At 39.8% G+C, this 14750-nt stretch overlaps 1 protein-coding gene across 2 annotated transcripts in view; it reads right to left on the reverse strand.

Moving 5' to 3' along the window:
* Positions 1 to 14750, reverse strand: part of PPP1R21 (protein phosphatase 1 regulatory subunit 21) — a 49395-nt gene that overhangs the window by 396 nt on the left and 34249 nt on the right. The window contains exons 16-22 of one of the 2 annotated variants that reach the window (XR_002097042.1): positions 14488 to 14580; positions 12357 to 12593; positions 10754 to 10789; positions 8837 to 8953; positions 7639 to 7737; positions 4034 to 4162; positions 1010 to 1175 (exon numbers count right to left, since the gene is read on the reverse strand). Coding sequence is in view for 1 of the 2 variants with exons in the window: in XM_019516302.1 (XP_019371847.1) it covers positions 1146 to 1175; positions 4034 to 4162; positions 7639 to 7737; positions 8837 to 8953; positions 10754 to 10789; positions 12357 to 12593; positions 14488 to 14580 (741 nt within the window). In the remaining variant the exon portion in view is untranslated. Of the gene's footprint in view, positions 1 to 214; positions 1176 to 4033; positions 4163 to 7638; positions 7738 to 8836; positions 8954 to 10753; positions 10790 to 12356; positions 12594 to 14487; positions 14581 to 14750 lie in introns of those variants that run through there. The other variant, XM_019516302.1, reaches the window with a different exon arrangement.

The following is a 14750-nucleotide window of genomic DNA, read 5'->3' on the forward strand; positions in this document are numbered from 1 at the left end:
AAAAAAAAAAAAAAAAAAATTAAAAAGCCCCCACCAAAAAACAAAAAAAACCCCCCAAAATTGTTGAGCAACAAGGAATTTGATTTTTAAAAAATGCTGTGGAAACCTGCAGTGTTACACTGTGCCCAAAATCTTGAGATTTACGAGTCCAAAATCCACAGGCTTCCAAATAAGCCATAATTATGAACAAATGTAAAAACAGACTTTCTTCTTCAAAACGGGGATCCTCAAGGAAATTTCAAAAATGCCATAAAATGCCTTAAACTCGTCTGCAAATTCAGTGTTTAAATCTTCTATGCATATAATAGACCCTTCTTTGTTGCAGTAGAGTAGCAGACTGACCTAGCCTGCCTGCTGTTATGCTGCTGAGAGGAAGTTAAAAGAGATTTTGATTCCTTTTCAACATCTTATGTTCACATCTTCTCCAGCTACTTTATGTCAGTATGTTTCAAAATTAAAACATGCCCTAAACAAGTCCTTTGAGAAAAATTTCAAGAGCTCCTTGATTGAGCTACTTATGCTCTTAAGTTCAAAACCCAGACCCCTAAATGTGGTGAACTGGAGTTACCATCGCTGAATATACACCAAGACAAGACCAAACCCATTTACTTCAAGCATGAATTTATTGATTTGAGCTTCCTTTAGCAACCAACTCAGTTACTCCAGAAAATTTGAGAGCAAGAGGCAATAAAATTTACAATAACTGCACAGCTTGCATGGCCAAAAGTAGTTTTCTAATGAATCTTTAGATTACTTTCAACAAGTAACTGAATGTATGGATGCTCACATGTTGACCTTTACCCAGAAACAGACAGAAAACTGGTTAATGTATAATTGAACTGGAAAATATACAAAAGTTTCTCAAGTTATTACGTGAAATTAAAACCTAGTTTGAAAAAGGGCACTGTAAAAACTTAAGGTAAGTCCTAATGGAGTGTAAATTTTGTTTTACTGACAACATTTAACTGTTTGATTTACTGGTTACAAGTTCTAATTGTTTCAAACTCACGTATAAACATCAAATCACTAGGTCCAATATCATCTGTTTCCTGTAAAGACCTAACAAGATTAGACAGATTTTCAGCATCTGCAAATTCTGTGCAGCAGCAGCAACAGTGTCTGAGAGGCAGCTGATTGGCCACAAACTATCGATTTTTGTTCTTTTTGGAATTTCCCTGTAGCAAGAGAAAAAATAACGCACAAAAAAATTATGTTAGAAAATTCATAATAACCACAAAAGCCGAAGAAAAAAATGGAGCCCTAATTCACTATGAGTTTAGAGAAAAACATACAGAAAAATAGGATACTTACACAAGAATATAGTTTCTGACTTTGGAAAAAAAAAGATAAAAGATTAAAAAAAAAAAAGACTGTCCGCAAGCTTCTGTATTACAGGCTACATGCCAAATGACCTAAATGGAGAACTTCCTTCTCAGTTTTTCTCCAGAAAACATTAACCTTTACTATTTTGGTTTTGGTAAAAGCAGAATCCTCTCAAAGGAAAAGGAAAGGACTCAATTGGTCACTTACAATAATCACTGACAACACCTTATTCATAAATAAGTGGTTTTTTAGGGGTTTACAGTTTCTGCTTTAAAAGAAAACTGGTTAATTGCTGATAGAGTTTGGTCCTTTATTTCCCTAATGAGAAAATATTTATTTGACCTGGAAATAAAATCCTCCCCAAATTTAACTTTCAGTTTCATGATCTTCTCATTAAAATGAGATTATTTTTAAAGTGAAATTGTGGCCTTTTAAAATATGAGGAGCTGAGGATTTTTCTTTTTGAAAGGTTTCAAATATTTTAGGTAATTTAAAATCCAATTACTAGAGAGACCGTAACTATTTTAGGGGGAGGTTATTTTTTTAAATACATTTGTGCCATACTATATGCTTCCAAAACTGAATTACAGGGCATATTAATATTCTGGCCATTTATATGAGGTTAAAAAACAGATTTCATTGTAAATTTGTGAAACCTCTTAAAGGCAACACTGTTTAAAGGAACACTTATTTTACAATTCATATTTAGTTCAGAGATTTGCATCTTATTAGGCAGATCTTACAGTAGTAAAGTATGGTTGGTTGTTTTTTAACTAGTGTTTTAGCTGTGTGTACTTTTTGTTTGTCCCTATATCAGAACTGTACAATAAAAATAGATCAACACATACTTAATTTTTGTTTTCAATTAGGTTCAAAATTGTTTTGCAGGCACATAAAATGTCCCAAAAAGCAATATTCAGAGAGACAGCATGCCTATTGGAATGTTTTAAAAAACAAAAAACAAATGAACTAAACCAAACCTCCCACAAAATGTAAGACAACCTCAATAAAATCTTTTAGGCAAACATGCTTTTCTAAAACCTCAATGTTAGTTCCACATTGACTTGACAGCGTCCGTTTAAAGTTACAAGACATTACATGCCAAAACCAACAAATGTCAAAGAAACTTTTTATGCTGCTAAGTCAAAACTATGCAGAGCCAAATATCTGAAAAACATGAGGTTCTAGATGCAGGGAAGGAACCCATAGCTGCATTCAAACTCCCTGTAGTCACTTTTACTGGTTTCACTTTCAGCTCGTGTTCACTCCCAGACTTCCACAAGTGTAGCAAATGGCATGCTCTACCCCTAACCTCCCTGCCCCTCCCCAGAAATACTGAATTAATTGCCTTATATATACACACAAGGACAAAGCTTCCATAGCACCAGATTACTCCCCACCACAAAAAATAATGATTAAGCATCAAATGTTCCAAGTGGCACTTTGTTTCATATTCTGTTTGCACTGGTAACAAAACCAAGCTGCAGACCAACGTACAGCGAGTACAGACTCCTTGCTTAGGAAACAAAATTGTTAATAGGTGGTGATAATGCTAAACCTGACTGACAATTTAGTGACTGAAAAGGGCCCTGCCCTGAACAGCACATAGAAATAAGAAGTGATTGCAAAAAGTAAATCTAAGTGCCATTTCAACAGAAAAACAGGAGCAGCTGCAGCTAGTTCACTGGGATAGGAGAAGGGATAAAGAGTATAGTAGCTCTGAACTAAACATGCTGTAACTACAGTGAAGTATTCATAATAAGCATCCCAGCAATAAACAGGTTAATTGCAACTGCCCCATCTCCTCCCTAAGGATTTTCAAGCTACAATTATTTTTAAGCAGTAGGGAAAAGCTCTGCAGCTCAGCTTCTTCATGAAGGAGTTCCTTTTGAAAGTCTAAGCTGATATGGGGAGGATGTGACGAGCTATCTTCAGAGAGAAAGTATGTAAGGAAGTGATGGGCCACAATCACTATTCATTTCTACCTGCCCAGGCAGAAGTTCCAGGATTTTCTTGTTCACTTCAATCTACAGAAGGTGATGCTTTCCTACCCAGAACCTAAGAGCAGGAACTACCTACTTACTAAAGAGCAGGGTCAGCAATATCTAATCCACAGAGCCACTGAATCCAGCCCAGAGAGCTGAAGGGCTCTGCCTGAGCTGCCACCACTTCTCCCAGTCTTGCTCCTCAGCTGTAGCATAGGTGCACCTTCCAGCCAGTGTGGAGCTAAGCTGGGGTCAGGCACCTGCAAGCTGTGTTTGCACTGCCACTGCTTCTTCATGCCTCCTCAGCTGTGACTGTGGCGAGTTGTGCTAGGGCAGGGCAGTTTCCAGCTGTGCCTATGCTTTTAGTTCAGGGTGGGGGACAGAGAGAGGAGCAGCAGAAAGGGGAGAGGCGGCAGCAGTGTAGATGCATGGTCCTCCCCACCCATGGGAAAGCTGCGCCATTGCTACTGTCTGGAAGCTAGACGTGGTTGTGGCATTGATGCAGTTCCCAGCTGCCTGGCCATGTGGGAGTGGGAAAAGACACCCTCCCCCCACCCCCCACACACTCCAGCACTGCCAGGGCAAAGCCAACTGGCCTGAACTGGACCAAGTCTGCACTGTTCTGGCCCATGGCTTGCAAAAGGTGGCCAGCTCCTGGTTTAAAGCACCACGGGCTAAAAACTTCTATTGCAGCCCATGCCCAAAGTGAACACAGGATAACCTACCTTACTAGTCATCTTTAGCGTATCAATTTCTTCCCTTTGTTTCGTTAAGGTTTCATTCATACTGCAGAGGTGATCACTCATCATGCTTAACTGATCCTCATAGCTTCTTTTGGTGGTCATCAATTCATCCTAAGTGAAAGAACAGTAGCCTTCAATTTTGCTCAATAGCAGTGATATTCGGCACACTGCTCTAATGCAGGTACTTAAATTGGTTGACAAAAGTTTTCCTGGACAAATCCATGCATTCAAGCCATTTTATTATGAAGAACAGAAGTATGACTTATGCAGAAGTCAGCAGTTATTTCCTTGCATTTTTAATTACCCATTTCCCCATCACTTCTCAATCATATGGTGCAAAAAGACTGAAGCGTGTTCTGGTCAGAATTAAGAACATGGTTAGAACCACTGAGACCTGTTTTAATCTGGAATTAGGCATTTTCATTAGTGCAAATACTTTATTTATTAAAATTGTTTAAGAGCCAGGATTATAAGTACCCTTATAAGTATTTTTTTTTAAAATGTGTTAGTAACTGTGGGTAACAACTTGTGTGATTTTCTTGGGAGAAGGATATGGAGCTTTTCAGATAGTGTGCCAATTCATTTTATTCATAGGGATTTCAATAGTCTATTCGTCACTACACAGAAAGTGGTCAAATTTCATCTTACAATAGACTTCACACTACCACAAGGATACTGGTCTTAATATCATACACAGAAATCCCATTGCACTCCAAAACTTTGGTGTGTACGTGTCTTACCCAAGAACCTGGGTAGATGAGCATAATTTAAAATTTACAATTTATACATGCAGTGTTTAGGTGGTGACTGAGCACAAAGAAGTCAGTTTTAAAAGGCAGATGATCCAATCCTGCAACACTTGCTCACAGTAAGTACGTTTGCTGTGCATTTGTACCTAATATTTATGTAAACACAAAGGCACTGTAATAATGAATCACTGTTTTAAGAACGGATTTATGCAGATAATTTCCATCATGCCAGTCTTGTTTACAAAGGTCAGACACTGTACTTTCAATTAAGTTCTGCATCAAACGTTAAACAAGTTACAGGCAGAGAAAAAGCTACCAGAGTAACTATTACAAGAGCCAGGAAATGCCTCCATTAGCAGTGTGCCAAAGATACTTCAAGCTGACAGCTAATTGACGTTCATCTTCTGACATCAGATGCGATCTTCAAGCAGCAAGGCAAACGAGGACTGCGCCACGGCAAATGGAATTTTACTTTTAAATTCAGTTGCGACAGTGAAAGCCAAAGCATGTAAGGCTTCATGATATCAAAACATTACACAAAAGACATTTCCAGTTCAGATGTGACAAAGGCATGTGAAGTGACATTCCTAAAGCTGTCTACGTTATGCAGCTTTTGTATATTCACCCTTGCAAGTCTAAGGGACAGGATGTGTACAGCCTTTAGTTTAAAAAATGCACCTATTTTTAAGAAGCTTAGGGCATGACTTTGAATGGCACTGATAGAAACAAGAAAGAGGTAGCATAAACATAACAGGTAACAACACAAAATGTTAGAGCCTATTTTTCCAGCTTGCTGCAGCAACACTTACTGCCCAAAGGACAACACAAAAGCAAAAGTAGTGTTTATATTTTAAGTGACAGTTATTTTCCATTCTCATGGAAGTTTAGAGGCTGTAAAGTATTAAAAGTATTTGAAAAAACAGTTGTCCTTTAGTATTCTACTGACAAGCAGGCTATGTTGTTATACTGTATAATTCAAAGTCCCACCTCTGCACTCCTGAATAGATCTTGTAGGCCTCAACTGAGTCTTTAGCAGGCACTGCCTGTATTTGGCATCTGTGTATTCTTACATGTGGGTCTGTATTACTGGAGAAGCCCATCTTAAAGCTGCTTTCTAGTACATTTGAAGCTTTACTGACAGAGTACCATATATTTTTCCTTATGTACAACAGACATCCCCCCGACAAAGTCAGCCCCCCACAAAAACTGGGGGGCATATCTTAAGCAGGGAAGCTGCTTTCTTCATTAGAAAAGAAGTGCATCCAGAGATACTGTGCAGGCCATGCAGCTACCGAGAGGATCACTGCTTGTGTCTGGTGCAGCAAGCTGAAGCGGCAGAGTCCCATGTTAACCCTCTCAGAGCCATAAGCATTGGCTGAGCATAGTAGCTTGTGTCTGAAGCAGCAAGCAAGCTGCTGGTAGTACCTTGATGAGGCATGTGATGTGGAAGCAAGACTTTACTTACAAGAATTCACAGATCACGAGCAGGCAAAATATGGTTCGCAGGCTGAAACCAGCCTGCCAGCTGAATGCATCTGACCCACAGGTCAGTGGCTGCAAAGCCATAGGATCCAACCCACCAGGAGCCAGCAGCTCTGGTTGTTGCATCATGCCAGGCAGCCATGTCCCAGTCCTGTCTGCAGCTTACACCAGCTCCTGCCCTGTACACCAGAGGAGCGCCAGGATCAGCTGCAGACGCTGCCTGCAGATTCCCGCTGGGAATCAGGACGACTGCCTGGGACCACAGCTGACACTGATGCAGCAGCATCACTTGTAGATACAGGGGGACAGACCAATCCCCAGTGGGAACCTACCAGCTGCATCCACAGCTGATGCCGGCGCCTGCCTGGTGCTGCTTCCAGCACATGGACCAGGAGCTGGTGTAAGCTGTGGGGATATGTTGTAGGTGTGGGGCAGGGGGTGACAGAGGCAGCTCTGCCTCCCGTGCCAGGGCTGCCCTGAAGTTTCTCCCCACCACTGCCATCAGCGTTGCCCTGCGGACTCCAGGCAGCTGCATCCAGGACCCTAGCAGTGGAGAGCATGCCCACTGCTGGATCCTTCTGCCTGGCACCCAGCACCAGCCACTGCTGCTCACTGTGGGCAGAACCACCTCGCCCCACAGCACATCCCTGAAAAACTTAACACCAGCTCCCACATGCTGGAAGTGGTGCCAGGCAGGCACTGGCATCAGCTGTGGACACAGCTGGTAGGGTTCCACTAGGGATCAGGGCATATGCCTGAGCCCCTCCTTGGGGTAGGCAGCCAGGCCAGAGGTTGAACCTCTTGAAGCTCCCACCCATGCCCATGCCAGCTCCCCATCCCTGCCCACAGCTCCATCCCACAAAGGGAGGTTTGGTAAGCTGTTGGGGGAGGAGTGGCGTACACTGCTGACATGGCCTGCGACAGCTCCCCAAAACTCCTTGTGGCCCACAAGCCCAAATACTTGCCCATCCCTCTTACATATAGATTTTCCATAATGCTTTTCCCAGTGACCAAGCTGCTTGGATTTACAAACAAAAACCTAGTCTGGAAGGAACCCATGGAACAATGGTGCAAAACCAGTGTTTGTCTGCGACATCTGTATATCTAAATGAGCCAGGTTATTTAAAATGAACTTAGACACGGACACCAAAAGATAATTTCACTTCATCTTTGCTAAACTGTAATTATGTGCATAAGTTAAATTTGTTCTTTAAAAAAAATTTACTCATGTCCCATTACAGTTTTCACACTCACCACTCCAAATATTGCCATACTTAAAATTGCTTTTCATGGCTTTTCCACCCACAGCTGCCCCAGAGTTCATCCATTACAGTATGCTGCTAATATTCCACTTGCCTGTAACCTGCTGATGTTCTGACTGGCCAATTTCAGCTCCTCCATTAGCGATTCCTTAGACTTTTCAGCTAAAGATAACCTTTTGGCAAGTGCTCGGCACTGTCAATTAGAAAAAGAAAAAGTTAGCTCCTAAAAGTATCTTTAATATCTAGCCTGTTATTTGACCTTGGTTTTTTTGTTTTGTTTTTAATAGGTCTATTTTGGAACTTCTGTAGAGCTGGGTAAATCAAAATCTCATATTTCAGGAAGCCTGCATGTAGAGCTTCACACAGCAATACTGTGATTTATTTAATATTATAAAGAGAAGCTATGACATTTGAGATTATTAAAAAATAAGTTTTATTTATTTGAGGTAAGTGCTGTGCTCCTATTAAATTTTGCAAAATTAATATTAGACATTGTTGCCAGAAAACATTTTAGATGGGCACAATCTGTTTTGTTTTTTTTTTTGTTTTTTTATATTTTTATATATAGATACATCTCAGCTCAAAATAGCGAGATGCCAAGATGCAAGGTTAGTGCATACACGTATGAGCTTATAGGAAGACTATCGTTATGCAGAGACTCATCTACCATATACATAATTTTTTATATTAAGGCTGACAAGGCAAATCTGTCAAAACAATGGGACATGTTCCAGACATTTTTCTGGCCCATCTGAATATACTAATCAGCATAACAAAAAAGTGTTCAGAGTAGCTGTCATTTCTTGATTGAAGAAAGGAAGAAAGAAACATTTTTTGCTCTTAAAATTAAGCATAACAAATGCCTGAAAACAGTTCAGTTTCCAAAGTTAATCAGTCTACAGTGTATAATAGTCTGATTCTAGGGTGAGAAAGTTTGTTCTAGCATTCCACCATCAAGCTGCCAAAAAAATTTTGAAGGCTGTGGTTTGTCCCACAAAACCAAGAACTGGTTTGGTAACTTAAAAACAAAACAAAACAGCAAACAAGGTTTACAATAATACATTAGGAAGTAACACAGATAGGTCCATGATTAAATATAATGGACTAGCAGACTAAGACAATTTATGTTTTTTTCAGAAATAAGCAACCTGGTACGTGACTCAGTAAGTTTCACCTTTTGTATAACCAAAGAATACATTTCAGAAGCCAGTTTCACACCACCTATTACGAGTCTGCTACTCATGCAGAAAGGATCGCCCATTGTGAAAGCAGCAAGCTGATGGCATGCTCACCTCAGCGTGAAAGTGCACTGATTTGCTGTCAGCAAGCTGTAGATGGGAAGTGAGGTCTGCTATCCTTGCCATGTAGTGATTTTTTATCAAGCCTTCACGGGACTCTGCATCTGAAGCCTACAAAACAAGAGCTCAAGGGATCAGTTAAAAATCAGTTATCTTCACTACAGCTCACCAAAATGCTCATTACTAAGATCTTCATACAGGTAATGATCTTTGATATTTTTGTTTTTTTAAAGGAAGCAAGTTCCCCAAATGTAGAAGCAAGCTACTTATGAAACAAGTAGAACACAACTGAATTTGGCTCTTCCTAATAGTTACACTTAACGCAACTGGGAGCTATGCCAGTGCCACTACCACTTTTCCCAACTCCTCACTCACATGTAGGGCATGAGAGCAGCTTCCAGTCAGATGGGGAGCTGCACCCATGGCTTCTTCCTGGTTGCAGCATGGGCACAGCATCCAGCCAGCAGGGAACAGTCAGGGCCAGACAGCTGAAAGCTGCCACTTCTCCCTGCGTATGCCTTCTTCCTCTCCCACAGCTGTGGTGCAGGTGCAGCTGGAAGCTGCCCAGCCACAGCTCAGTTCCCCGCTGGCTGGAAGCTGCACCCACACTGCAGCCAGGAAGCAAGGGGAAGATAGAAGCAGCAGCAACATGGGAACAACCCCCAGCTGCCCAGCTACAGCACAGGCATTAGCAAAGACGTCTGGTTCAGTGCGTCAGATCTGGCTTGAGGGCCACATGTTGCCAACCCATGCTGCATAGAATTGAGCAAGGAGTAGACTTCAGAAGTCATAATTCACATTAGGGAAGTGTGGTATGGTAAGGAGAGAAATTCATGATGGGACCTCATGTAAGCCTAAATTCTTACTCTGCAACTGCCATTTGGCTTCTCAAAGGGAAGAAATTCCCACAAATAATCAGGCTTCAGCTGCCAGTGACCATTATGGGCCATCTTTCCAGAGGCTTGTTTAAATATCTGAAGTTCGTTTTGCAGGAATGCTGCACTTCTAGTGTCCTTCATAGAAATTAGCAGATGGGGAAGAGGGGTAACTTTCATGTTAAGCTTGCATCATCCTGAATTCAAGTTTTGATGTTACAGTCTAACAGAATGGCTAGTCTCTCTATACTCACCATTATGACTTATAAAAAGCCCCCGAAATTGTTTGCATTTCCCCCTGAAAACAATTCCTCTCACTCCATCAGATTTCAAAAGTATTAATTTTGGGTTGGGCAAACTAAAGCCATCATTAAACAATATGGTCTCTGAATGTATCATTGCTATGAACACAGACACAGGAAAAAATATTACATTTTAGCCTGCTATGGTTCATGTTGGGATAGAAAATGGTACACAATAACACTGCTAAGGAAATGAAGTGAGCCTTTGGTCTGATTATTTGTTTAGTTTAATTACTAGTGTTTGTACAAAATAAACTATACTTAGGAGTAAAGAAGAGGTTTTCTAGGGTAATGCACAAACCCAACTCTTCCCCAGCTTTAGTCCTTTCTTGGTAATATGAAATCTGAAATTGAGCTAAGCTTGAAGTACAAAACACAGACCTATACTTTCCAGACCCACAGACAACTTTTTAGATGCGAGTTGCACTCTCAAACTGTTTGAGCAAGTTTATTTAACAAGAAATATGAATCATGGTTATGAACAACTGCTCAGGTTCGACCGAAGTGGAGAAAAAAAAAAGTATACTGAACAACACTCCAACAGATGCTTGTCAGAAGAAGTAGTTATGCAAAACCTATTTAAGACTTCATCCCCACCCCATACCAGTATATGGAGTTATTCCAAGAGTCACCAAATACTGGTATAACACGCAGATCCAGGATGATTTTAAATACTGTCTAATTATAATTAGCAAAGATTCAGGCAAACCGGTATTAAATAATAATGTAAATACCTCTTCATTGTCAGTTGTCATGGTCAACATTGCAATCTAGAACCAGAGAGAAACAAGAAACTTTAGCTCAGAACTATAAGATTCAAGTTCTAACATGTCACACAGACCCCTAGTTACAGATTTTTTTTAAACCAAAGTTTCAAGGATTGTTACAAATTAAATAGCTTAAGCCATACATGAGCTGGTAATGATGGTGCAACAGTAAAAATTAGGTTACACTAGTGTTTCTCAATTAAAACAGTGCCAGTATGCAAGATACTGACTGGGAGAAAACCTTGGGTACGGTAAAAAGCATTTGAGAGGTGATGTTTTTGCAGCTTTCCTTATGGTTCCATCTCAGACAGCAGGGAGGTCTTCTGCATTGATGCCAAATTTTAGAAGATATACCCAGCTACTACTCTTAACACCTTTGATCAGCTGTGCTCAAATCGCCGAGGGAGCCATATCATCCAGCCCACAGGGCTCCCCATGGGTCGAGAAATTTGGTAGTAAGGAAGTGGTGACAGTATTACTTACCATTCCCCTGCTCTAGCCCTGCACACTAAATCATGCTCATGTGCAGTGTTGGGCTGATGCACGGTTGCACTCAAACTGACTGCAAGCCACTCATCTGGCCTATGCAGCTGTTAAGTTGGGCTTCGATCACTGCTTCCTCTGCACCCACCTTTTATCTAGGTTCAGATGAGACTGACAGTAGGTGACACCTTTCTAAAAGCAACTAGAAAGAGCACAGATGTTCAAAGGTATAGGTCCAACACTAGGTCTGTACCTAGAATGACTAATTTAAAAATACATACAAAACCCACAGATGCCTTTTCTGTGTTTTAAAAACAGCTGGCTTAATATAAATGTTACAATAAAAAAAGAGTGAAAATAATTTCATATGACTTGGTAAATGTCAGCATAAAAACTAAGCTAAGAAAGAGAGAATGTGAAGACTATCACAAAAAGGGAAAGAAAGATATACTAATACAGAGGAGTGAGGTGAAGAGTGTGCAGAAGAACACCAAGAGATTTTTAAAACCAAGTCATGAATATCCAAAGTGTCTAATAGCAAGTCAGTTCTGATTTTAAGCTTAACAGATAATGAGAACTCCAGACCTGTTGCAAATGCATGCAATTAGCTCAAGAGAAGCAATCCTGGTGATAAATTTACTGACCTAGAATGCATTAATTTCATGAACCAGCTAAAAAAAAAATGTATTTACATTGGTACCTGACTATGGGGAGAAATACAAATATTTCAGGCCAATGCTAAGTTACCTCTTCCAGATCATCAGCTCTTCAAAATCAGTACGAGTACACAGATTCAGTATTTATGCTCCCTTTTAGTAAGCAATGCTGTGGATCTTTAAGTAATACTAGTGACACTGCTCAACAAAGTAAGCCAAATTAGTAAGACCCAAATTCTTCAAGACAGACAACTGCAGGCAACTTGACTTGGAATCAACAAGTGCTTTACTTCTGTTAAACTTTGAAAATCATTAAAACCTCCAATCATTATATTCAAACACTACTGCCAAGAAGCTGCTATTTCTAAGTAGAAAGGGATAAGTCTCCTTCAATACTGAAAAATAAAGACATTTGGACAGAAGTCACTTACCAGACTTGTACTTTTCATAGGCTCCCTCAGAGTCCTTTCTATAGCCTCTTCCTTTTGTTGTTCAGAAGCATTCAACAAAACAGAAGGTTCTTGTGTTGGCTCAATCAGCTGCCCACTAAGTGAACTCTTTAGCTTCTGGTTTTCTTTTTCTAGCTTTATTTTAGCCAGCTGGGCCTCCAACATCCAGTGCTCTTTTTCCTGCTCCAGTTTTGCAATCTTTTCTAAACTTTGCTGGACCTTAAGGAAGGAAGTTAAGTGTCTGAATTGTAGAATCAGAAGGAAATATATTAAGGATAACGTTGTCCAAAAACTTGCTACATAGGTAAAGGAAATTAGATGGTACATTAGGTTAATGATTAGAGAACCACATTCTAGGTAGAAATGTGGCTTAGGTCATGAATGGAACAAAATTCAGTGGTTTCATTAGTCCCTGGTAGACATCAGCTCACACCACAACAGTTTGCACAACTGGCAGTCCTCCATTCAAGTGAAATCCAGAGCAGCTATAGGTCAGGAATAAAAGAATCACATGCAGAAATTTGAACAGCTGCATCCCTAGCTGCAGCAAGCCATGTTCCAGTTTTAACATTAGGAACCCAAAAGCCATGTAACAACAAAAAAGAAAGAAGGAGCAGACGTGCACAATGTAAATCAGGTCAAGATGCAGCAATCCTTCAAAAAAAAAGAGAGGATCAGGAGTCATTCTTCAACAGTAACACTCAGAACAAACAACAGCACTACAGGAAATACAAACTCATTAATCATTTATACAAACTCATTAATGACCTACACACCTCTGAACTAGCTGTCAGATTACCACTGAAGTCTAACATTGATGTTTGGTTCTCACATTTATACGTATTAAGAATAATTGTCCATTTGAGATCTATAAACACTGTTTAGCTTTCTCTTGTCCCATAGTTTCCAAGAGAGAAATAATTAAGTTTACCGGTATACAGCACTGTTTCTTGTCCATGACCATTTTCATGCAAAATACAAGTTTTCAAAATTAAGTCTTAAATATAATATTCTTCAATAAAATGACTGTGTATTATTGCAGCATGAAGGCAAGAATACCAGAGAGGAAATGGCAATACCAAAATGCTAGATCAAACAGCATACTATTGAAAACACTAGCTAAATACACACACCCAACAGGAGGAGGAAACTTCTGGACAGTAGGAACTGAAAAATTATACAAGAGATTGATTTAAAAAAAAAAAACCAGCACATTAGCACTCAGCAAGAAATGAAAAATATGGTACACAAAAAAATGCATATCTTAATTCCCGAATTTTGTCAAAATAAGAGGTCTTTTGTTTTTAAGAAGGAAAGGCAGCATGGTGCTGGTTATTGGCCTGCCCTATCTTTAGGGTTATGTTTATAGGAGAACAGAACCCCTCCTTAGGGATAATACTGTTCAGCTAGCATACAAAAAAAAACCCAGCAGTTCTCCAATATGAAGAGATTGTAAATTTACAAACTAAATTAAGCCTTGTGTTGAAGAATGCTATTTGTTTCATAAACCAATTATTTTTTTACAAAACTGTCTAATTCTCAGTGCAAGTGAGCTGTGCTCTCATCTGGAATCAAAGTGTTGTATTTTATAATTCTTTGCCTTTGATTCTTTGCTGATGCAATTAATAACATAAATTCCATTTAGCAGTAAGTCTGCTTACTAGTTATTACAGTAATTTCACAAATTAGTTCAATTAGGTTGTCAGATTAGTACTTCCCTTCTGAGAAAAACTCATAAAACTCTGTTTAGCAACTGAGAACAAAATTCCCACATTTATGGTTTGAGCTATGCTGCAGCCAAACCAAATTCCCTTCTCTTCTAATCCAATTAAAGGTTGGGTTTTTTTGAGAGAGGTAGTCAGCTGTGTTAGTCTGAAGTCAGTCACAAGACGTCACAGTGTAGCAAACTGCGAGAAGGCAAATTATCTGTAATATTGTTAGCTTGCACACAACATTAGATGTGCTAAAAATCAATGATTATTCATACTGAAGTTTATTCAGTGCTGTACATTAATTATATTTAGCCTGTATGACTTCAACATAAAAGCAATGTTTACATAGAGAGCATGCGCGCTTTACATATAAATTTGACACGTGCTCTACCCAAGATTACCTGTTGTGCAAGACCTTCTCGACTTTCTGTGGAACTGAGAAGAACTCTACGATTGGCCAAAGCCTCTTCATAAGGCACTGAATCAGAACAGGGCTGCAAGAAAAGTAAAAAAAAAAAAAAGTTAGCACATGCATTTGCAGTGAATCCCTGCATGTATTTTCTGTGCACATTCATTTCTTGTTACCCTCTGTCTTACCCTGCTTCCCCCACCAAAACATTTCCCCCTACCATGTTCAGCCAGCATTTCTGAACCCCACATCTTT

Source organism: Gavialis gangeticus, unplaced genomic scaffold (assembly GCF_001723915.1).
Source record: "Gavialis gangeticus isolate Ggan-Ray unplaced genomic scaffold, GavGan_comp1, whole genome shotgun sequence".
NCBI lineage: Eukaryota > Metazoa > Chordata > Crocodylia > Gavialidae > Gavialis > Gavialis gangeticus.